This window comes from Mesocricetus auratus, unplaced genomic scaffold (genome assembly GCF_017639785.1).
Source record: "Mesocricetus auratus isolate SY011 unplaced genomic scaffold, BCM_Maur_2.0 Super-Scaffold_100009, whole genome shotgun sequence".
In the NCBI taxonomy this organism is placed as follows: Eukaryota; Metazoa; Chordata; class Mammalia; order Rodentia; family Cricetidae; genus Mesocricetus; species Mesocricetus auratus.
In genome coordinates, this window is record NW_024429193.1 from 46960880 (window position 1) to 46984222 (window position 23343).

The following is a 23343-nucleotide window of genomic DNA, read 5'->3' on the forward strand; positions in this document are numbered from 1 at the left end:
AGACTTCCCAAGGAACACTAGAAATGATTATATAAATACAAAAAGGTCCTGTGATATTATTCTCACAAAATCCCTCTCCCCACCACCACCCCACCCCCATAGTCCCTTGGATGTGTATTTAGAGCAAGTTCACCACCAGCATCTTTCAAATGCCAGCTTATATCATGGTGGTGTTTCAGAACCAAAATATTAGCATCAACTCATTAGAACAACTCATCTAACCTCGTCTTACACATGAATCAAATAATGTCTAGTTTCCATCTCCTGCCTTAAATCTTCTACCATGGCCTTAGAAATAGATTCCTAGTTATTTAAAACACCATAGTACAAGACAGTATGTGATGAATATTCTAGAAAAAATCAGTAAATTTCCTCCTTGATTGGAAAGAATAGTCCGTTTATCTGGTCCTTAAAGATTCTCCACAAGTGAATTGAAACTCACTTTCCATTTCTGCTTAGTGAATGTCATGTGATATAACATTCTAAGGCAATCTTACCTTCAAAATGTGATTATATAAATCAGAAGTCTTTAGTTTCTGCTTCAAGATTGCTTTCAGCTTGATTCACTATGGCGTAGGGACTAGACGGTCAGTTTTAGCAATTCTAACATGGTTCTTTTCCATTTACAGTGCCGAAACCTATCCCTGGGGCGCAAAGGAGAGAAAAAAAATGTTCTTCTAGATTCTCATTTTTATAATGTGAATCTCAGTTTTCTAATTCATGAAAATGGATTTCAAGTGTTAGAACTAAATGATTTTATAATTTCCCTCAAGGATTGTGTTAACGAAAGAATCCAGAAAAACGACATATCTGAATCATATGCTAAGCTAACGAGTTTCCAAACAAATGTGGAGATTACCATCCTTATATTGTGAAAAGTTGAAATCTAATATTTATCATAGTTTGGGAGGCAATTTGCTTCATTCTGAACAGTAGAGTTCAGCGACACAGACTAGAACCAGGTTATTCTCCAGATCAAGTTGTATTTTAATGAGCTTTATGCAGGTCACATTAGTTTGCTTTGGGGAAAATGAAAACAAAACAAAACAAAAGAATAGGGGAGCATATTCTTCTCTAAACTTTGAATCTAGAAGACCATTTATACTATATTATTGATCTCCATTGCCACAATAAGCACAAATGGGAAAAAGCTAATAGCTACTGGATTCTCACTGTGATGCAGTTTCCATAACACACAATGCCATTTTCTCCATTTTAACAATGGGAAAATTTAGGCTTAGAGAGGTTAAGAATTTGTAAGGTCATAGAATTTGAATTCTAGTCTGAGCTCTGTTTATGTGTACCATATTTCATATAATTTCCCCCAAAATAGTAATTTTCCAGGCTCTTAATAGATATAGTTTGGCATCTAAAGTAACAATAAAATATTTGTAACCTATGGATATTGCAGATATTAACATATTGCTTATCACTAAAAATGCCTTTTGTGGTATATATGCATGTTCTCCTTATCATATACATAGGCAGTCTATGAAGTCCAGTTAAGCAGATAGCATAACAAGACATCAGTCTATTGTCCCACATGGCCCAGTGTCATGGAGTTTATTCCTGAGTGTTTGACCATCTGCAGATGGTGATCTCTCCCAAGCAGTGCTTTTTAAGCTCCAATGAAGGAGTTACTGTGATAATAAAAAGACCCACAACCAAAGCATGCAACGGTAATTTCCTCTCATTCCTCCAAAGGGCAAATGTGTCATCCCTATAGGCTCCATGATTCCATAAACTTCAGTATGATCTTGTTAAGCCATGAGAGAACCTCTGGATGACATAACTTGTCAGCTAAAAGAAATCTTGGAGACCACTTCTTCAGCATCTTTGTCTTAAGTATAAGGAAAATGGAATTCAAGTAAATTAACAGCCTGATAGCTCCTAAGGGGTACAGCTGTGACCGAATTCCTCATCTTATGACTCTCAGGGCTATTTGCCTCATAATGAAGCACCACTCTGAGACTTGGAGATTCTCCTAGATGACTGAGGAATAAAATGAAACCAATGAATTTGCAGCACTTTCCCCAATACAATACAAGTTCTTTTTGTGTAGTATAAGACTGTGCTATCTGCACTGTTTATCTATTTGTAACAAGTAGCCAATGGCTAAGAATTCTCAGAGGCTTCATTACATTTGGATTTGATAAGATGGGACAATTCTCAATAATAATAGCCATATACTTTCCAATGAGCCTAATTTACTTCAGGGAATTGAATATTTGTTAGTGTTTATTGAATACTTAACTTAATGCCAGGATCTTAGGAGAAGCAAAAGAATGAGAGAGTAATAGGATCATTTTTATTGAGTCCTGTGAATCCCACATGTATTTGGCATACATGTTGCCAAGTATTTGTTTATTTAACAATGCCCAGATTGAAATGCAGAAAAATATATTCTTTTTCTAGCCATAAATTTTGATAGGTATAGTAATACCAATATTAAGATTTTCTGTGCTTGTATCCACATGCGTAAAAGCAGAGAAGAATGGAGCAGTGGCACCAATGGGTCTGTGAGATTAGCTTTTCCACAAAGTTATTCAGAGTAATATGAAGGTTCCATGTCTTGCAAGAGCATCATTTGCTATAATCAAATGATGGAGGAAACAATCTGATAATACCTGTTTACAGCAGCCCAGCCACTTGATATCAATTTCTCAATTATCAGGTACTTACTGAAGGTCTCTCAAAGGCTTTGTCCTTCTTTGGATAGATCCAATCTAATCAGGGAGACAAAAAGTAGATCTATGAAATTTTAACTAGCAATATTAAAAGTCATTCCAGTTCACATTACCAATGAGAAGTTAGGATCACCCACCATAATGTGCTAAGGCAGGACAGAGTCATAGCTGCCCTGAGAACTGGGTGATCCCAAAGGAAGATACATGAGAGATGTATCTCTGAGCTGGCTTTAATAAATGAGATTCAATCATGAAATAGTCACTTTAATAGCCATGATCTTTGTACTGAAGAAAACTGCCAGATTCAGAACATTAAATCTTAAACGTGGAAGGTTTCTTCCCTTCTGAAGTATTTAGAGTTTTGTAACTGACCTAAAATGGAATTGATATATTAAATAAAATCATGTCCTTCATTACTTCTGGTTTAAAACAAGTGACTTCAGAAATGTATTTCAAGGAAAAACATCATGAAAATATACCCATACAATCAAGGCTTAGATGTGATCGGAAAACCCTTGTGTTGTTCTTTAGCAAGAACCATTAGTAATGCCTTCTCTACTTCTCTTAGAAATTTCATGCATTAAAACAGGAGCTAGATCCACTTCCTGTCAGAGATAATGGCTCACACTTAAAACATACTACAGAGAATCTCTCATGAAAGACTAATGCAACCAGTTCATATCTGTAAATATAAATCGAGTAGAATGGAAACTTCAAGTGAGAAATGATTTCCTTGGTGTTATCTTCTAGCTTCAGGCTCCAACTTTACATATCAGTTTGAATTGCTGAAGTCCCTCTTTGGTTAGTTGTGTAAAAACAGTCTACTTGTTTCCAAAGTAAATGCAAAGCTTTGCTAAAGAAGTAGCTATATAAACAATGTCCATTCAATGTTTTGGGAGTTGTCAATTGCTTGCTCTTGTTTGGTGTGGAAGTCATGTTTTGTTTAAGTGCATCACTGCCAAGATAAACAACAGGTGTGTGGTCGGTGTCTTTGTCCATATAGATATATTTTTTTTGTTTAGACCAAATGACATCATAGTTGAAAATAACATTCCCTGATTTTTCCTGATGCATGCAGCTCCTCCAAAGTTTAATAGGATATGGCCGAATATTTCTTCCCTTGAGGTTTCTAACCCCAAACAAGGTAGGAGTGTCTAAAATGCCTACTGATATAAAAATCCCGTATTTGGGGGGAAAATCCTACATTCCATCTTAACACTAAATAGGGCATCACCATTGATGCCTTGTCTGTGAACCAATCAAAATTTTAATCTTTTTTTCTAATATGAAGATTGACCAGGAAATATTGGAGTAAAGGGGAACTGGGGGTGGGGATGACACAGAATTTGTAAGTTTTGAACAAATTTGTATTGATATAATCCCAAGAAAAGCCTAGAGTTTAGTTGTTATCACAGCATGGATGTAAATCTTAAAAATTTATGGGCACCTCAAAGTGGTGCTTCCACTGTTTTGAAGTTTAGGGTAAACAGATTAAGGTAGCACTCCCAGCAGACCTGCTTTCTTTTACTATTGCTCTATATTAACTTGCAAAACCTTTGGTACTCTCTCTCTCTCTCTCTCTCTCTCTCTCTCTCTCTCCTCCCTCCCTCCTTCCCTCCTCTGCCTGTCTTCTCCCTCTTTCTCACATATCTACTATGATGCATACATACAAATTCCAATAAATTTTCTTGTTGGAATTATCCCTCCATCCTCTTTACCAATGAACATTCTTATTTTTTAAACAGTTTTTTAAAAATGGGGTTTTGTCTGTTCTAAGAAAAGTATGTATTTTATGGCTGTTGATATCAGAAGGAAGGAAGGAAGGAAGGAAGGAAGGAAGGAGGAAGGAAGAAAGGGGGAAGGAGAGGGGGAGAGTGAAGCAGGAAAGTGGGAGAGAGGAAACTGACAGTGGGATTATGTGGGAAGAAATAGAACTTTATAAATGGATGATGAACTCCTTAAGCTGCAAGGTAATGTTAGATTCACACTGACATCTCACCTATATGTGCATGTGTTTGTATATAAATAGGCACTTATCTCAATAGAAAGCAGTGTTCCTTTGCCTTCTTTCTCCAAAAATAAAACATTCATCACTGATTTCTGCCTTCCTTAGTTATAGACAGGATGTTCCTTTTGAACTCTAATGAATACAGATGGAGGAGGAAATGAGCAAAAGGAGGAACCAGGAAATAGCTACTAAACAAAACAAAATATATTAGCAATTTGTTGAGGAGTCAAATTGGAAGGGCTGCATTTTCAGTCCACTATCAGTGATGAAACTGAGACTGTCCTAGATACATATATTACTAGCAAATAGAATTACTTTAATCATCTGCTCTAAATGAATTTCTTCAGGTTTCTGGGTAGATATGTGGAAGAAGAAATACAGATCAAGCTCATCCCTGTTAATATAATTCTCTGAGGACTGGGGGAAAGTCTAGTGGCTTTATTCCTAGGCTTGTTCTCTGAGAGTGTCTTTGAAATGGCACACAGTATTTTACACTGAATTCAGAAGTGCAACAAATATGCAGGAAAGGACCTAAGGCTTAGTACTTCTCCACAGTGAGTTTTGAACTCAATGTGATTATGTATTGTTCAAATGCTGAAATGGGCCCATTTGATTATTTTGCTATGTTTTTGGTATCTTGGGACAAAACTTTCAGAAATGTCATTAGTGAAGGCCAATTGTATTTTTGGGGGATTCTGATAAGGAGCTCAAATGAATCTGCTTAAAACTGTAACACTGCTAGACTAAGAGCTTAAACTTGAAATACTCGCAAAAGGTATGCTGTCTAGCAGAGGTCAATTCTGTGGAAATGTAATTTTTCTTGCCAACATTCTGTGTTTTGTTATTTATATAAGCAACTCATCATAAATAATTAGGAAGAAATAGCAGGCTTCCTTAGAAAGACAACCATGTCATTAACAAAGTACACAACACAAATGCAATACACACTGGGGAAAAAAACAAAATTTTTAGAGGGATCCATGTTCGAGGTGACTCCAAGATCAAATAGTGCTGAATGGTTGACCGTGTGACTTTGTTCAACAACAACAAATGGCCTAACCGGTTCATGTGTAGACAGAGTGACATGATAAGCTGAAGCATTGCTATTGTTCATTACCCCAACAACACAACAGCTGTTTGTGAAGTAGGACACTCGGGTTTCCCTAATATCAATAGTATGATGCGAAGGAGCTTTGTTCACTGGACCCTTCATTTAAAGGCTATTTCTCCTTCCCCCTAAAAGTAAACTTTATTACTAATGACAATGTTGAACCATCTTCAGTCATATAGAAACCTTCCTTGTAATTGCAACAGATTCCCAGGAAAAAAATGTGAATAGTCTCTTCACTTAGGGTTCCACAGATTGGGTTGGTTATAAGGTATTATTTACTGTTTGAACATTTCACTGTTTCTAATTTGCTGTTCATTTTTTTAAACCTATGCAGTTGCTCCCAAATTAGCTTTGTCAACAGTTTCTTCTGTTCAAGTTGCAAACCACAAGCGAGGTAGGAATTCTTGGATTCATACAGTGATCTCATGGTGTTATGTGTTGTGAAACATTGCACTGTATGAATCTGGAATATCTGTGAAGTGTACCCATCAGCTTATTGGTAAGGCATGTTGACAGCTCCCAGCCAATGCATCCATGAGGACCGAGAATGTTATGTATATGAAAAAGGGCTTCAGTCAGAAATTCAACTGCAATTAAATATGCTGCAAAATTTGTTTTCTGAAAAACTGATGTATGAGTAGGAATTGTGAAAGTCTAGGTTCTCAGGTAGATCAGGAATTTGAGAGCATCCACAGTTATGCTCCTTTGTGCTGAGAATAAGAAAAGCCTCTGGCAGTGGCTCTCGATGATACTTATTATAAAGCCAAAAGGGCAGGCTCTTTATATGCTACCCATTTCACTTTGTGACAAAGGAAATGCCTAAGAGTTTATGATTCCAAACATGGTTTTTAATGAGTGTGAAAAATATCCATGAAGATCTGTTCTTGATTAAGTATTGATCGTTTCTAAAGTAATAGTTCTGTCACTTTCTTTAAATTAAAATGGGCAAAAGCTCATCTGTAAGTCATGAATGGCCTACTCCAGCTACCAGCTGTCATTCACAAAATTAAGATTTTTCAGGAAACATGAAGACCCTGTTTTTTATTTCTTCACCAATTTCCTTTAAATGTCCTCTGTAGTAGGTGTGTCTTGTTTTCCAGTCTTCACTGTTGGGCATATGTCTTCTTTCTTGTTTCTTATTTTATTTTCCTCAAAACAGCCCTTGACCAAATCTGAACTTGCTTTAATCTTCTTGGTAAAATACCAGGAGAGCTTTCTTTTTACTTAATGAATTAAGCTATTTTCAAGATTGCAGTCAGTTCTGAATTTATATTTGAAGTGTACAGGAAAAAGGAGAAAGTTGGTCACCAGATGGGAAAAGGGAAAATGATAGTGTCTCAACTATGTCTTTGTGCCTCGAGATGTATTTTGGATTGGGGATATTGAGAATACTCCCTTGGAATATTGGGAATATTCCCTTTGAAGGGAAATCCATCCAGGCTATGAATTTGAGAAAATAAATAGGAACCAACCTGTTTTAGGTTTAGAGAATTAGAAGTCGATCTGGGTTTATTGATTTAAATGATAGCAATCATTATAGGTATGGTAGAAAACTTCCACATCCAAAATATGCAGTTCTATGGAATGGAACCCAAGAGATGAAGGAGAAAGGAGACAGACAGAACTGATGTCCTTTTGTTCACTTTTATACTCAATATATAGAAGGCCTCTTGACATTAGCTTGACCCTGTGTCCTCCAGTTTCTTGAGGAGCACTAATTAATGGCAAACACATTCCAGAAGTGAGAAGAACTCAACTAATAAAGGGGACTTATCTTATCCTAAAAATGTACAGAAGATGCTCAGTAGCTATATAAAGATGCAAGACTGAGTGGAGTGAAGAAAACGCAAGAGAATTCTAGAGTTTCTTCATTGGCACCTTGGGAAAAGATCTCAGGGGAAATGTCACACTATTAATTCAATGAGGACAAAAAGAATTCCTGCAATTGTTATCCCTTTGCATTTTTTTCTAAAGTGACTTTCCCAACTCCTTTCCATGTGAATGCCTGAAATGAATTCCAATAGCTTCGGATTTGAATAGGCTTTCCCTGGTTGAAAGAATACACCTAGATTGTATTTAGTTGTCATCTTTATAGTTGCTTGAGTGGTGTAATATTATAATTACAAAGTAATAAGAAAAAAGGCATAGAAGGGAAATGCAATCTACTCTTCTTCCTGACATTATTTTTCTTCAGTTGACTTTGACTCCAACTATTTGCTTTCTTGAGATTCTTGTCTGCTGAGGTCTTCCACAGGGAGTTTCAATCAGATGAAACCTTGTGGAAAACTTCAGAGGGGCGTGGGCCTCGGATGCCATGGAAAGCCAACATGTAGTCTTTTCTCTCAAGCATCTCTAGCCTGTTCTAGAGGTCCTAATTGACTACTAATTAGTACCTCATTATCATAAGCATCTTGCATGATGAAAAATATGTCATGTATATTATAGATCAAGACATAATTGTAGGTGTAAATATCTTCCAAGTAGATCACTAGCTCATGGCTGAAGACATCCTTGATTGTTGCACATTGGGGTTCTCTACTGTTTCTAAGGCTGGTGGTGCTTCTGAATTTCCTATAGTTCAAGGAGAGCTCAACCCAGTTAAGTATTTGGCTCTAAGTGTCAATCACACTCACGCATGACTCAATTTCTCTCACTTTACCTCCTCACATGAGGTGCTTGGTACAGAAGAATCTTGATGAATGTGTTGCTTGTGCTTGCCCTGTAACACCATGTACTCATGTATGTGTGCTTTAAAGACTCAGCTGTGTACAGAAGTAATAGCACATGCCTTTTATATTATACATTACATTGTGATTTGAGATTTAAAAACATAAAGGCACAGCAATTTGCAGAAACCTGCCTTTTTTCTTCTTAAACTGGTCTGTACATAGATGTATTCTCTCAGCTAATATAATCACTAACTTGGTTATATCCTATTGTGTGGTGCTGTTTTTCTAAACTGCTCAATGTGCCGGATATAGTCAGACTCTCTTGGGATTTGAATAGTAAAAGAATAAATTTAACCATAACTTTCCATCATGTCTTCTCTGCCTCCCAAGGGAGGGTACTTTGGGAACATCATTCACTCATTTATTTTCTCATTCAATAGAATTTCTGAGTGATTAACATATTTCAGGCAATGCTTTAAGTTCTGTGCTTAAAGCTGGGAACAAAGTAGGTGTGGTCTACATACATGCTGTTTATACTGAATATATAGTAAGACCTTTTAAAATTCAATTTTCAGATAATATAAGTGCTTAGAAAAACATCAAAAGGACTAAGGAATTGGAAGATGGGGGTGCTTAAGTAGAGGGGCTGTTATTTTAAATAAAGTACTCAGAGAATTTTCTTTGGCCTGGGACTTGACTCAGAAAGTGGGAAAACAAGTACTAAATAATGTTTGAGAAGATGTCTGGAGAGGAATACATCCAACCTAGCTGACAGTGCAGTCACTGAGATGTGCTTAGTGTGTTTTAAAAGCAATAAGAAGGGATACTGCAGCAAGTGAGGAAGAAAAGAAGAAAGTCCAGGAGAAGTGAAGGGCTAGTAAGCTTAAGAATCAAGGAACTTTCTTTTTTTTAATCATTTTTTATTTTAATTTAAATAGCTTGTTTTACATGTCAATCCCAGTTCCCTCTCCCTCCCCTCCTCCCACACTCCCCTTCCTCCCCACCCTCCCACCCTATTGCCAAATCCTTCCACATAGGGGATATCTAGAGTCTGTCATTTCACTCTGGGTAGGGTCCAGGCACTCCCCTAAGAGTCCAGGCTGAGAGAGCATCCCTCTTTGTGCTATAGGCATACGAAGACTGTTTGTATTCCAGGGATAGACACTGATCCACAGTTCAGGGCCCCATAGGTTGCCCAGGCCTTCTCGCTGACACTCACATTTGGGGGATCCAGATCAGTCCCATGCTGGCCTCCCCACTGTCGGTCTGGGGTCCAAGAGCTCTCCCCTGTTCAGATCAGCTGTCTCTGCTGGTTTTGCCAGCCCATTCTTTGCCAATTTGCTCATCACTCCTCTCTCTCTGTCACTGGGTTCCTTGGGTTCAGTTCAGTGATTGTGTGTTTGCCTCTGCTTCCATCAGTCACAGGATGAAGGCTCCCAGATGGTTATAGACATCAAGTTCATTATCAGGAATGAGCATTCGAGGTGGTCTCTCCACTATTGCTTAGCTTGCCAATTGGTGTTATCCCTTTAGATCACTCGAGGTCGCTCTGGTGCCTGATCTGTATTCGATCCTATGATTCCCTCTTTCCCCTATTCTACCCCCACCCCCTCAACTTCCTGTTCCCCCATGACCAACTCTCTTCCTCTTCACCCCCTCTCTTCTTCCCAGGTCCCACTCCCCCCCACCCCTCGCCGTGTTCCCCATCCATTCAGGGGATCTTGTCTCCATCCTCTTCTCTTGGGTACTATGCATACTTTCTTATGTGAGTGAGATGAGAAGCCATTGGGACTATGAGAAGTGAAGTAGCCTGGTCTAATCTGAGTTTCATTAGGTCATTCTCACTGCCTGAAAGAGCAGCTTAGAGATGATGAAAATGAGGGTGACGTCATCTGAGCCAAGGATGAGATGGCAGAGATGGTGAGAAGACGTCAGTTTTGTTACAAATATAAAATCATAGCCAGGTGGATCAACTCCTCGGGTGGTTGTAGGGAGAGGGAGGGAAGGAGGGATGGAGGGAGGAGAGAGAGAGAGAGAGAGAGAGAGAGAGAGAGAGAGAGAGAGAGAGAGAGAGAGAGAGAGAGAGCAAAGACAACACTGGGATTTCAACCAAGCAGTGGATTTAGTAGGAAGGATGGTGGTGTTACTTCTTAAGATGGAGCCATCTTCTGGGCAGCAAGGTTAGGAAGGAACCCCAGCAGCTCAGTTTCAAACATCTTAAAGTTAAGATGTTAGTTAAGTATCCTAGTGGGGATGGTGAGAAGGCTGCTGCGTGCAAGATGTGCATCTGAATGGAGTCTGACTAACTGGAGAGTTGATCAGGATGGAAAATAGTATTTTGGAGTGTTCTACATATAGATGGTTTTAAAGTCTCCTTACAGATAGAGTTTTAACTTAAAAAATATCAAGGGTGCATCTAATGACATTAAAGTTTCAAGGACTTAAACTCTGAGACATTAAAAAAGCAAATATATAAAATAACAAAAACAATGAGTAAGGAAGGAGGAGGTTCAACATAACAGGATAAATCCAGGGACCCTTTTGGAAAGGACTGTCAGCTAACCTAGAGGACTCAACTGCAGTTCACGAAACCTACTTCAAAATAGTTGGAAAATATATTCCCATCCATGTGTGGCTGCTAACATTTCAGCATGGTGACGTAGAGAATTTAATTTAATCATTAAGATGTTTTCCCAGGAGACTAAGTGGAAGTAAGAGGGTAGTGAACTTTTTAGAAGAAAGTGAGGTTATACAAAGGTACAATAGATTCTATGACTCATAAGAAAAGGAAGATATGGTAGGTCACTGAATTGAAGAACTAAGGAACTGTCAAACAGTTAATATCATATCAAATTGTTTCGCTAGGGATTACTCATGGATTCTGCCTGAGTAGGAAACTAGATAGTAAAGAATGGTAAATTAAATAGACCCCTGAAAATCATATGTGAATTATCCTTTTTGTATAATTTTATGACCTTTATTATAAAAATACTTACAAATAAATTAAAATATCATACAGCAAAATGAATAAGACCCAGATTCTATACAATTTAATGAATTTATATACAGTTACAATTTATATATATACAAAGTATTTTATCTATATATTACTCTATTGTCTTCCAAATCACTTTCAAATTCTCTTTGAATTTTTTATTTCCAAATATATCATTGTCAGAGAAGGCAACTTTATCAAGATCTCAGAAACAGTCTAGACGTCTTTAAAATATCAAGTTATCATTAGCCTACTTCCTAGAATATCTTTGATTTTTTAATGTCTGCTTACCTTTGGAAACATATTTATAATAGTACAAGTAGCAATTTATGGTTTCTTAAATAATTATTATCAATTCTATCAAATTATTAATTTGGTTTTCAAACAGGATCCACAAATAGTTAGTGCCATCGCAGAAGTGAGGGTATTGTGGGTTGTGTAACTTGCTTTCAAAATAATTCACTTCAAGATCTATAGCTTGATTGTTATCCTTTTGTTGTTGATATGGCTTTTTCTTACCTATTCAGTGGATTTCTATCCTTTCATTGTCACACTGAAGCAGCCAAGCCTCTTTCTCTCAGTCCTTTTCTTCTCCCTGGTCCTTCCCTGTTTTCATCCACAGCCCTGTTCTCTACACAGCAATATAACTAATCTTCAGTAAAGGAAGCCACATGGCTTCTAGAACCCTGCCTTGTTCTTGCTTCTCTTTTAAGCAACTAGATTCAACAAGCTACTGATATTGCCATGGCTCTCTTCTACTTTTCATTATCTTCCACGCTGTGTCCTCCTCTGCTACTAGCCAAATTAGATTTCTTTCCATCAGGACCTTGACCTTGATATCAGTATCTACGGGAGTTACCAGATCTCTAATCAATAAATCTACACTGTTCTGACACGTGGAAGCCTGGCAAATACAGTATATAATGGTATGTGTATACGTATATGTCACCTTTCCTCTTTCTATCTTAATTTATGTACTCAATTTTACTCTGATCACTAAAGTGTTATATTTCTGAAAAAAATTTATTTAAATTAGAAAGTAAATTAATACCTATAAGAGTTCTGAGGCTGTTTCAATAAAATACTGCATGAATGAAAGAATGAATGGATGATTTCAAATAGTGACTTTGTTTGACTTCCTAATTGGGTAAAATAAAAGATAAGATATTAATGAAATGAGTATTTATAGACAGAGTTTGCAGAATCATAGTTTACTTTTCTTATAAATATCAACTGGTCAAATTCCCCCATATTTTGATTCCCACAGAACTGTTCCTCCAAATTTTGTGAGTTATTAAATAGTTATTTATATCAATGAAGGAATTATCTTTACCATTTCTTCCTAAAGCAAAAGAGAAAATCTAATGACTCTCCACACCCCACCAGTTCCCATCCTCTTTCTATCTCTATAGTTCATACTGTAATCACTCTTGTAGCCCCATGGGCATCTCTGACATTTTATAGAGAAAACAGAAGTAAATTTGGAGTACAGTAGGGTGTCTGACCGCTCTTTGATACTAGGGATAGTAAGAAACTTGAGAGAAGGAAATTTTAAGTGTTTTACCATAAGAATAATCTCCCTGTATTTTGTGTTTTCTATAACATACGATCATGTGTATTTTACCTGAAGGAGACAAGAAAGACATATTCTCTTAGCAGTGAAGAAAAACAAAATTAAGAAATTGTGTACTTGACTCAATCTTTATGAACTTGGCATGATGTCTATAAGACACCATGTAAGTCTTAAACAAACAAAAGAAGAGGAAAAGTAAGGAAGAAAGAAAATAGAGAGAAAAAGAGCCATGGGAGTCATCAGATCCACACACCTGCTGCCCATGTGCTTCCTTCCCTCTCTTTAGGATTGCAAAGATGGAAGGAAAATGGGAAAAATGATGCAAAGTCAGTAAAGTTTTTCATGTGCAAAATTAGATTTGTGCATCAGGTGAAACTGAGCCTTCCCAAATTTTAAAAGGTGTACACCTGCAAATGCTTCTGTTCATCTTGTCTGCCAAGAATTAACAATCTTTAGTGGCGTTTGTCTGACCTTTCTATCCTGCTTGAAACAACTAGTGCTCTCATGCTGGTCACACCACCTGTTGTCACCATGTGTTACGCTCGTTCCCATCTATGTAATGCCATTCCACCATCTCTTCTCCATCCCTCATTTCACTCAAGCATGTAGCGTGCTGTTTCTCTGCTGCTGTATACATTCTGTATACATTTCTGTTCTTCCTTGCAAGACTGTGAATGCTTCGGCCACTCCAATCGGTGCAGTTATATCGATCTGCTAAACACAGTCATTTGCGTGAGCTGTAAACACAACACTAGAGGGCAGCACTGTGAGTTATGCAGGCTGGGCTACTTCAGAAATGCTTCTGCACAGCTGGACGATGAGAATGTGTGCATAGGTCAGTCCCCTTACGATTTCAGCTTTTGTTCTGTGCTTTTGGAGCTACGGGGATCTGGTTAGGGTGGAGAGGCTGGTGGTCTGCAAACAGCTGAGCCAGAATGAATATCATCAATGGAGCACATATCCTTGTAGTAGACTGAGAATTCACTTGCATTTGGAAAAAGTCATAATCGGTGGGTGGGGGGAGGGTTGAATTTGAATCCTAATATTGTTACCTTAAAGATGATTGTCATGAGAAATCATATTTGGAAAATGAAGAATATTTGAATTTTCTTTCTCCATTCTTTACTCTTTTCTTTCTTCCTTTTGTCTTTTTATTTTTTGCATGAAATCTCAAGATACATTTTTACCCGATTTCATCCCCTCAGATTGTACATTCAACCTTTAAAATGATAACTAGCTATATTAGATATGAAACTTTTGGGTAGAGACTACAAGTGTTGTTGTATAAGAATTGAAAGCTGCTACCAAGTTCTAATGTGGCAGGTTTGCCAGCCTACAGCATGAAATTCCATTTATTTAATTTTCCTATTGTTCCCCAATGCAAGAGTAATGTCTCCAAACCTCCCCAGGTTATAGATTGTTAGATTATGAAATACATACTAGCCTTAGAAGATAGGATCCAGTGAGAGCAGATCCTCCCTCAAGACAATTCTTACCTGTAGGATCAAGTGTCCCTTTCTTTTGGAAAAGCTTCTCCTACCTCCTATATAGAGGGTCCTGACTCCAAGGAAGGGAGTCTGGAATCAGTAATGATGGGGCAGACTTGTAATCTGTACAAATGACAAGTGACTGCAAAAAATGTTAGGATTCTTAAGGCAGCCCTTAGCTACATAGTGAATGGAGAACAGTCGGCACTGCATGAGACCCTATCTCAAAAACAGTGAGAAAGTCTGATAGAAAAACAACAAATGGAATTTCATTCTATAATTTCCTCTAAAAACTGCCTATGTTTGAAGTGTGATGTCTGTCACCACAGCAGAAATTATACAGGCCACAGTTCTTAAAGACCAAGTTTTCCAAAGAGGTCAAGCTCAGTAGAGTTTATAAGTTGAAAAATTAGAGCATGCAAGATGGAAACTGACAAGTGATCTTTTCATCAAAAAGGAAAAAGAAACAGCTTTTCATTTCAACTGTGTGTCTTGGATCCCTGTTTTCTTCCTGGGGTGTGACAGTCATGAAGATCTCTGCCAAATATCATTAATTAGCTGTGGTTATTGTGAATTTATTTGGACCAAGTATGAACAATACTGTTTATCTCTGCAGTACTTTCTATTTTTCAAAGTGCTTCCTTATTTATGATCTGTGAATTAGTGGAGAAAGCACTGGCGTTAGATGCTGGAGAGCTGGGTTCAAGTCCCAACTTCCTATTCCCTAGCTGTGTGCCCTAGGTAAGTCATTTAAACCTTCTGGCTTGTTTGCAAGCTAGTGGACAGGGAACATTTGATAAAGTATGCACTGAACTGCAACGTAAAAAAATTAACTCTCATTACAAAACAATAGGGTAAGTATTATAACAATTTTTCCTCTTTTATACTTGACAAAAAATAAGACAGGCTAACCCAACATTCACACATTTATCAAAGAGCATCTTGATTCCATAGATTGAACTCTCCCTACTAACCACTCTGGCATGACTATCAGAGCTAAAGATGCCTGGACTTTACTTCTAGTGTGTTTCCTGCGTGACAACAGCATCCCACTGCTAACTTTTAGCAGGAGTCCAAATACCTTCCTAACACTGTGGTTACAAAGAATCGAGGATATTAATAAGAACCAAAAGATGCACACCTGCCTGGCTTTGGAATACAGAGTATACTCTTCTGAATTCCAATTGTAAAAATACATAACACTATAAATACAGAAAGAACAGAAAAGGTAAAATTAATAGGAACACTACAATAAACCCTAACCTGTTTTTGTAAAATAAAAATCCATGAAATGAAAGTGTTTCACATTTAAATATTTTAAAGCAAAGCAAAAAGACCTTACAGGGAAAGATTGAATATTTAATTTGTGAAGCCCTACTACAGCAACTGAGAGCTATTTTTAATGATATTAGTTCAGAAAGAACTGATGAAATAAAATAGATATTTTCTTAACTCATTCAGTACTAATCTCAGATACTTTGAACTCTGTCTGCATCATCTCTAAATAAAAAAAACACTTTTCAAAAGGTGCCTTGCAAATTCTTTAACAATTGGCAATTAGAGTCACTGTCCCAGCTTTGTAGGCACAGCTCACATCTCTGATCTATCTAGGGACTATCAAGATATTTTAAAGTCAATTTGCACTTTGACAAATTTGCAATGCAGCTGGCTAGTGCATGTTGCCATGGTGGTTTCTGCATTGTGGTTACTGTTGAATTCACCCAATTTCAATACAAATTCCAAACACAGTCATGTCTTCAGAGATACATGACATTTCCTCCATGATAATGCAACAATTACATGAAAATGGCATCCTTGCATGTTTCTGCTTCCTATAAACTTGAGCATTAAGTGGGAAGCTAGAGGACGCAGGGTTTCTGACCTTGGGTAATCACTGTTAATAATTCCCTTAACAAGCTTTGCATCAGAAAGAAACACGGGACTCAGCAGTTGCTACTAAACATATCTCAAAGTTATGATGTATTATTTTTAATTCTCCTTGAAACCCAGGATCAGGTAATCAGAAGTACCTTACACAGAACAAGGGAATCTCAAGATGATTTTAATGCCCATAAATAAATTGTAGTATGACGTTTTAACTGAGCTGTGCAAAGTATTTCATGCTGTTTTGCAATTTGACAGCCCTGTATTTTCCTCATCATTTCATGTTATAAAATAATATCTCCATGGCCATCCTCATCACTCCTTCTACCACCATCAAGCAGAGCTTCATGAGTCTGAAAAACTGAATTATTTGTATACAAGACAAAGGAGGGAAAACCTTGCCATTTATTTTCATAACTAGGATTACATTTGCTATCTTTCTTATATAAAACACTGGGATATACTATGGGTTAGGTACCAGAACTGTAGTTTTGAATTTTGTTTAAAAACCTATCTCATCGATCAATGTGAACTAATTGGAGAAGCATGTTAATCCATGCTGCCCAAATGTAACTCTACTAACTAACTTACAAAGTATTGCTACTTCATCATCAATATAGACACTTTATTAAGTGAGAAGCAGTCCAATGTTACCTAGGCACAAAACCATAATTTAAAAAACATATTCCTGGATACACATTGGAATAGAAGATGCCACTTTAAAAGTCTGGTTATTAAATACAAACCAAGCCAAGAAAGGAAGAAATATTTTCGAATTTTGTTTTAGTTACACACATACACCATTAACTTTGTAAACATTTGTTTCATGAGAATATTGAGCTCAAAAACCTGACACAAAATAAATCACAATTCTAAGGTACTTACTCCACAATAGTTGAAGAAATTTTCACTCAATGACAAAATTTGAGCAAAATCTGTAGGTCTATTCATAATGATAACCTGGAATCCTCATCTTTGACAAAGACATAAATTCAGCTATAATTAAACTAAACTCACAAGGGCTTCAGTCGATTTGTTGGCTATATGATTTTATTTGAATTTTTAGCAGGAGAATCTCGTAATGGTTCAATTTTCAACAAGAAAATCGAGAAACATAAAGTGACAGTAACCTGGCCAAGATCTTACAGCATGGGAGCAGGGAAAAGAAGTGTAGGTCTGAAATCCCTTGCCACAAAACCATCTGGGTGCCTCCAGTCAGGGGAAAACATTTTGACCATTGTAGAATTCAGACATTAAAGTGTCCTGTCTAAGAGTGTGTGAGGACTCAAGGAAGCATTCCATTGGGTTTTTACTACTCGCAAAACAAAAAAAATGTTACCTTCTCCTGCTAAAACAAATTGCAATGAAAAAATATACATCTCAAAGTTTATTATTGCTGAGATTTATTTGGGAGTGTGAAATTTATTTTTCTTTCATGGTTGTTCTCCTATGGTACATAAAAGCTGGGTGATCATGCCCAGCAAATACCAACTCTAAGGGCTCATCTCAAAGCAGGATATACATAAATAAGTTAAAGCACCACTCCGAATCATAAAGCAAAACTACCTTTAAACGAGGAAAGTGCATCCATATTGCACTGTAAGATGGCCAGCCATTCTCAGATATTGAGTGTAGCAGATAAACCCATTTGAATAATTTAAAACAGATTTTACACTGATGGAATATTGATTTATCCCTGATATATGCCTTCTCATGGCATTCATTAAACCATCTAAAAAATGCCCTCACAAATGGAATCTCCATTATGATCTGTTACTGGTGAAAGCATGATGTCTTATTTCCTTGGAAGGGTTCAGCTGTTTTCCTCCCATATCATAAAAACGAGGCCATGGAAGGCTGAGCAAGTAAATAAATGGCCCTGAAAAAGGCATATTTGCCAAAGCATTTCATTAATGGACATCTTCTGCTAAGTAAGTGAATGCATCTAAGTAAGTGAAGACCCTGTGTTGATAACCTCTAAACCGTGAGAAGTGTCTCCAGCCTGTGTGTTGTCTTGTTTCTACAGAGTGTTATTGTAACCCTTTGGGCTCAATCCATGATCGTTGTAATGGCTCAGGATTTTGTGAGTGTAAGACTGGAACAACAGGGCCTAAATGTGATGAGTGTCTGCCAGGAAATTCCTGGCACTACGGCTGTCAACGTAAGTAACTGTGGGAGCTGCCCTCTGCCTGTTGCAGCATGGCTGATTCTGCTTGTCAAGGCTGGTGTGTGCAGCATCTCAGAGCAGAAAAAGACTCAACCGGCTGACAAGCTCCAAAGGCTACTTAGTGCCCCAGCCTGCATGCAGGAGAGTGATCCATCAGCTGTCCAGCTGGCTTCCCTGAAGCTTGCCTTCATCTCCTCTGTTGGCTAGCGCAAATTACATTGAAATATTGTATGGCAATGCATATACCTGGTCAGCCCATAAATTAAGTAGCACAATAGGGAACCCAGACTGGAAATCCTCACCACAAAATTAAGTGTGATGTGTATGTGGTTAATATATTTCCTGAACTGAAAGCTACTCTGGAACTGCAGAGTTCATAAATTCAACAATATCTACATAACTTATAACCATCCTTGCTATCATGCCCATCACTGAATCTTGACCTGGATCCTGAAAGTAATAAACCTAAGGCATACTGAAATGCTATGGTAAAAGAAATGACAAAAATCAATATTAACGTTAAGGCAAACCTTCATTCAGTGGCTGATGGAAGCAGAGGCAGACTCCCATGGCTAAGCACTGAGCTGAACTCAAGAAATCCAGTGACAGAGAGGGAGGACTGATGACCAAAGTGGTTAAGACTGGGCTGGTTTAACCCCCAGAAACAGCTGACCTGACAAGGGTTAGCTCTTGAATCAGAGACTGATGCCTGGGAATCCAGCATGGGACTGATCAAGACCCCCTGAATATGGGTGTCAGTGAGGAGGCCTACGTAATATATTGAGCCTTGGGTAGTAGATCTGTATTTGGACTTTGGACTCCCATCCAACAATGAGAGATGTACTCTCACCTTGAACTCTTGGGGGATGGTCTAGACCCTGCCCTGGATGAAATGACAGACTATGGACACCCCCATGGAGGGCCTCACCCTCCCTGGAGAAATTAGGGAATATTGGGGGGAGGTGAGAGGGCATGGGAGGAGGGGAGGGAAACGGAAAAAATAAAATAACTTAGGTGAAGTTTTAATTTATAGCAACAAAAGAAGATAGAAAAAATGAAAGAAGCAAATAATGCAGTTTTTCCTCTTTTCAACATTGTTTCAGCTCAATTTAATATGTTTTATGCACTAAAAATGAATCCAATTATCAAAAAAAAAAGAGGCATTGGGGTTAGGTGCCACGTAGTGAGCCTTAGACAGTTGCCATTTGGTTCAGCTTCATTCCTCTGGGGAAGCTATCAAGAAGCTCATCAAGCAGGTGGCATGTAGGTGTGTGCATGGAATCAAAACATTTAAATCTAAGCAGAAGCTTCCTGCCCTCCTTGTAACTTTTTCTGTCTTATAATTCTTCACTCACTTTCATTTCCATGTTTATAAACTTACGAACATGAAATATTCTCAAGCCATGTCCTCTGAAACAGAGATGCCTGATTAAAAAACAAAACAAAACAACAACAGCAAAAACAACAGAACAAGCCACAGAGGTCATTTCAGTTGTATTGCTGTCATATCAAATAAATAAATAAATAAATAAATAAATGATAAAGAAATATGCAAAAGATTTCAACAGCATTATCATTTGAACATATATTTAATATCAAAATTACTAAGGAGGTGTATACTAGTTTTTATGGTCTTTGGAAGTAGCTGAAATATTCTTTAGTCACAGAACATCTCCATCCACATGGTCCTTCTAACAGCCCAGAGTCTACCCTACTAGACAGCACAGCTATAATTCTGCATGCTTATTTCTCATTTGAATGGCATGGCGCCATGAAGGAATTGTCTAGAGACAATTTCTGCATGAAGTTACAATATCTCTACAATACAATCATTTTTTATGTAAAATTAAAGCTGGCAAATAATATCACAATAACTAATAGCATTAGATTTTACTTGAACTGTGTTCAGAAATTGATCTAATTTTCTATATGTCACTCATGAAAGTTCTAGGTTTCTGGCAGCTGTACTTGTATGTAACATAAAATGACATGCTATGAAAAATGGACTGTGGCAAAAAGCAGAGACATATAGTGTTGGGCAGGTCAATATTAGAATGGGAATTAAGAGCTGGACACTAAGGAACACTGAAGGGCACTCAAATAGACAGAAGTCAAAAAACACACTTGCACAGTAGCTGAAGGTAAGGCTAAAGATGGAAAGTCCTGTCTGCTGTAAATTTCCAGAAAGCACTTATCCTTAAGAATGATTCCTAAAACCGCATGAAGAAACAGCACTCAGAAGGTAGGTCATCCATCCTAAAACAGATGGACATGAGTCCCAGAGTTGGCCATCAGTCAAAAGCAGCAAAGAAGGGACAGGTGTCAAGAGAAACAAGTCCCAATTTAACATAAAAAGAATAGACAGATTATAATTGAGATAAACTCCTCAGAGACAAAGTTTAATGGGAAATGCTTCTGTTTATGTTTGTTTGAGACAGGATATCACTTTGTATCCCAGACTGATCTTGAGCTCATGATATTCCTGCCTCAGCTTCCTGGATGCAAGTATTAGAAACCTGTGCCACTATGCCTGGTACCTAATGAGCCAAAAATAAAGAATCCTTGAATGTAATAAGGGTAAAAGTTGGATGAGTATACAAAATAATCTTAACATAAGGCAATATAACCCCTAACTCAGCTACTCTACACTAGTGATTGGAATACCATAAGAAGTCTAGTGATTGGTATACCATAAGAAGTCCTGTTACCTGAGACTTCCTTCTGAAAACAGAGACTAGATTTGAGTCTCTGATATACAATTAACAAAATTCTCCCTGCCTCAGCACCCATCAACTGTAATTCTTCTCTGTGGATCACTTGAGTAGGTATTAAATACCCCTGAAGTATGGGCATTGGGCTAATACTAGAAGCTTCAAAGATATAAACATAAGGTCATTGGGTTGAGTGACGATTATGATAGAATGAAATCAGAACTAAAGGAGATGCCCAATGAGGAGTGAGACCCATGAGTTAACTACAGAGGTATTAGTAGGAGCTTTCCAAAGTAGCAAGAGAACTGAGGTGCATGAGCCAGTGTATTGTCTGAGATTTCAAATTTTCATGTGACTTGGGAAGTGTGTGCGTGTGTGTGTGTGTGTGTGTGTGTGTGTGTGTGTGTCCTGGTATCTCTCTCTCTCTCTCTGTCTCTCTCTCTCTTTCATATGTGTGTTCACATGAATGTCTGTATATTAAAGAATGAAAACAACAGGAAGTAGATTATATGATTTCTTGAATGCTAGCCAAGAATTTTCATGTCATCATAGAAAAGAAGTAGAAGGACCACATAGGAGAGATATGGGACCCAACATATCCTTTTAAGGAAAGGTTTGTAAGGATAAGATCTCCTTCTGGAAACATTGGAAACATTATTCTTGCACTTCATTAAAGAAAATATTGGAATTTTTAAGACTGGATTTGACATATGCATTTAATGTATTTCAAATTTACCTTTGTTTTGTTTTGTTTTTGCTTGTTTGAACTTACTCTTGAAAGTGTTTTACCAAATTCAGTGTTAGACATAGTATTAGTGGCACAGAAGTTAACCTGACAACAAGAAACCAATACCAAGAAGAAAATAGAGTAGGGCTGTCTATGAAAGTTTATGATCTGAGAATGTATATTGTATATTACCAGCTCTCAGTAATGATCTGAGAATATATATTGTACACACTAGAGTTTGAGAGGTTCAGGCACATGGCTGTAGTTCTCTTAACCCCCAGAAAACTTGTAAAAGGTTCAGCATGGAGCTGAAGTCCAAAGGGAATTGAACTTTAGAACAGAAATAAACAGGGAAAAAAACAAAAAAGGAATGAAATCCTGACACTGTCACTTATATCCTGTGAATGAAACAAAATGTACTCCTTGAGTGATTTCTCAAATCCTACAGACTTCTTTGAATTCACTAGAAACCACTTAGAGTTTTTTAAGTCTTGATCTGCATGTAACAATGGAGATAGTAATTGGACTGTACATGTACGGCAATTTTGATAATTCAAGGGAAATGATGACTGTGGCCCTTATGATACATAACAGGAATTAAATGGTTATTATTTAATTCCCTTCACATGTTGATCAACAAAGAATTAGATAAAACTTTATATTCAAAAGCACAGTGTGCAATTTTAGTGTACATCTTACAGCCAGACTGACCACTACTAATGGATTACAATAAGGGTGTAAGGGCTTCTAAAAGACTCTTAGTTAAGATGTGGGGCTGATACAACAGGTTGAAGCAAAATTTATTCCAGAATTCATTGTTTGTCTTCATATGTGGAAGTGAAATAACCACAAGTTCATCTGTAAACTTTCTGCCAAAGAACTGTCCACCAGTTCTGTGCCCCATAGAGTATGCCTATTCTCTGTTGGAAAATGTGAAGAAATTGGAAACCACAAGACTTAACTGTCTTTAGAGAATATGAATATATATATGTATATATATATTCAGCCAAGTATGATGGAACACACCTGTGATCCCACTACTTGGGAAGGAGATGCAGGAGTATAAAGAATTCATTGTCATCCAAGGTTTATAGAGAGTTCAAGGATGTTCTTGGCTTGAACTCATTTCTCAAAAAGAAGGAGGAAGAGGAAGGGGAGGAGAAAAGAAAACAGGTTTGGGGTTTGATAAGATAAAGATTAGTTTAGTGTGAATGTTTGTGGAGGAAGGAAGGAAGGAAGAAAGAAAGAAAGAAAGAAAGAAAGAAAGAAAGAAAGAAAGAAAGAAAGAAAGAAAGAAAGGAAAGAAGGAAGTTTGAGAATAAGC

The 23343-nt window shown here is 37.4% G+C and overlaps 1 protein-coding gene across 8 annotated transcripts in view; it reads left to right on the top strand.

The window, feature by feature from the left end:
• Positions 1 to 23343, top strand: part of Ntng1 (netrin G1) — a 335913-nt gene that overhangs the window by 269042 nt on the left and 43528 nt on the right. For 2 of the 8 annotated variants that reach the window (XM_040752011.1, XM_040752014.1), the window contains exons 6-9: positions 3766 to 3831; positions 6141 to 6200; positions 13711 to 13878; positions 18441 to 18575. The exons of 1 other annotated variant lie outside the window; for it this stretch is intronic. In XM_040752011.1, the coding sequence (XP_040607945.1) occupies positions 3766 to 3831; positions 6141 to 6200; positions 13711 to 13878; positions 18441 to 18575 (429 nt within the window). The remainder of the gene's footprint in view (positions 1 to 3765; positions 3832 to 6140; positions 6201 to 13710; positions 13879 to 18440; positions 18576 to 23343) is intronic. 5 more of the 8 variants (XM_040752013.1, XM_040752012.1, XM_040752016.1 and 2 more) reach the window with 5 other exon arrangements.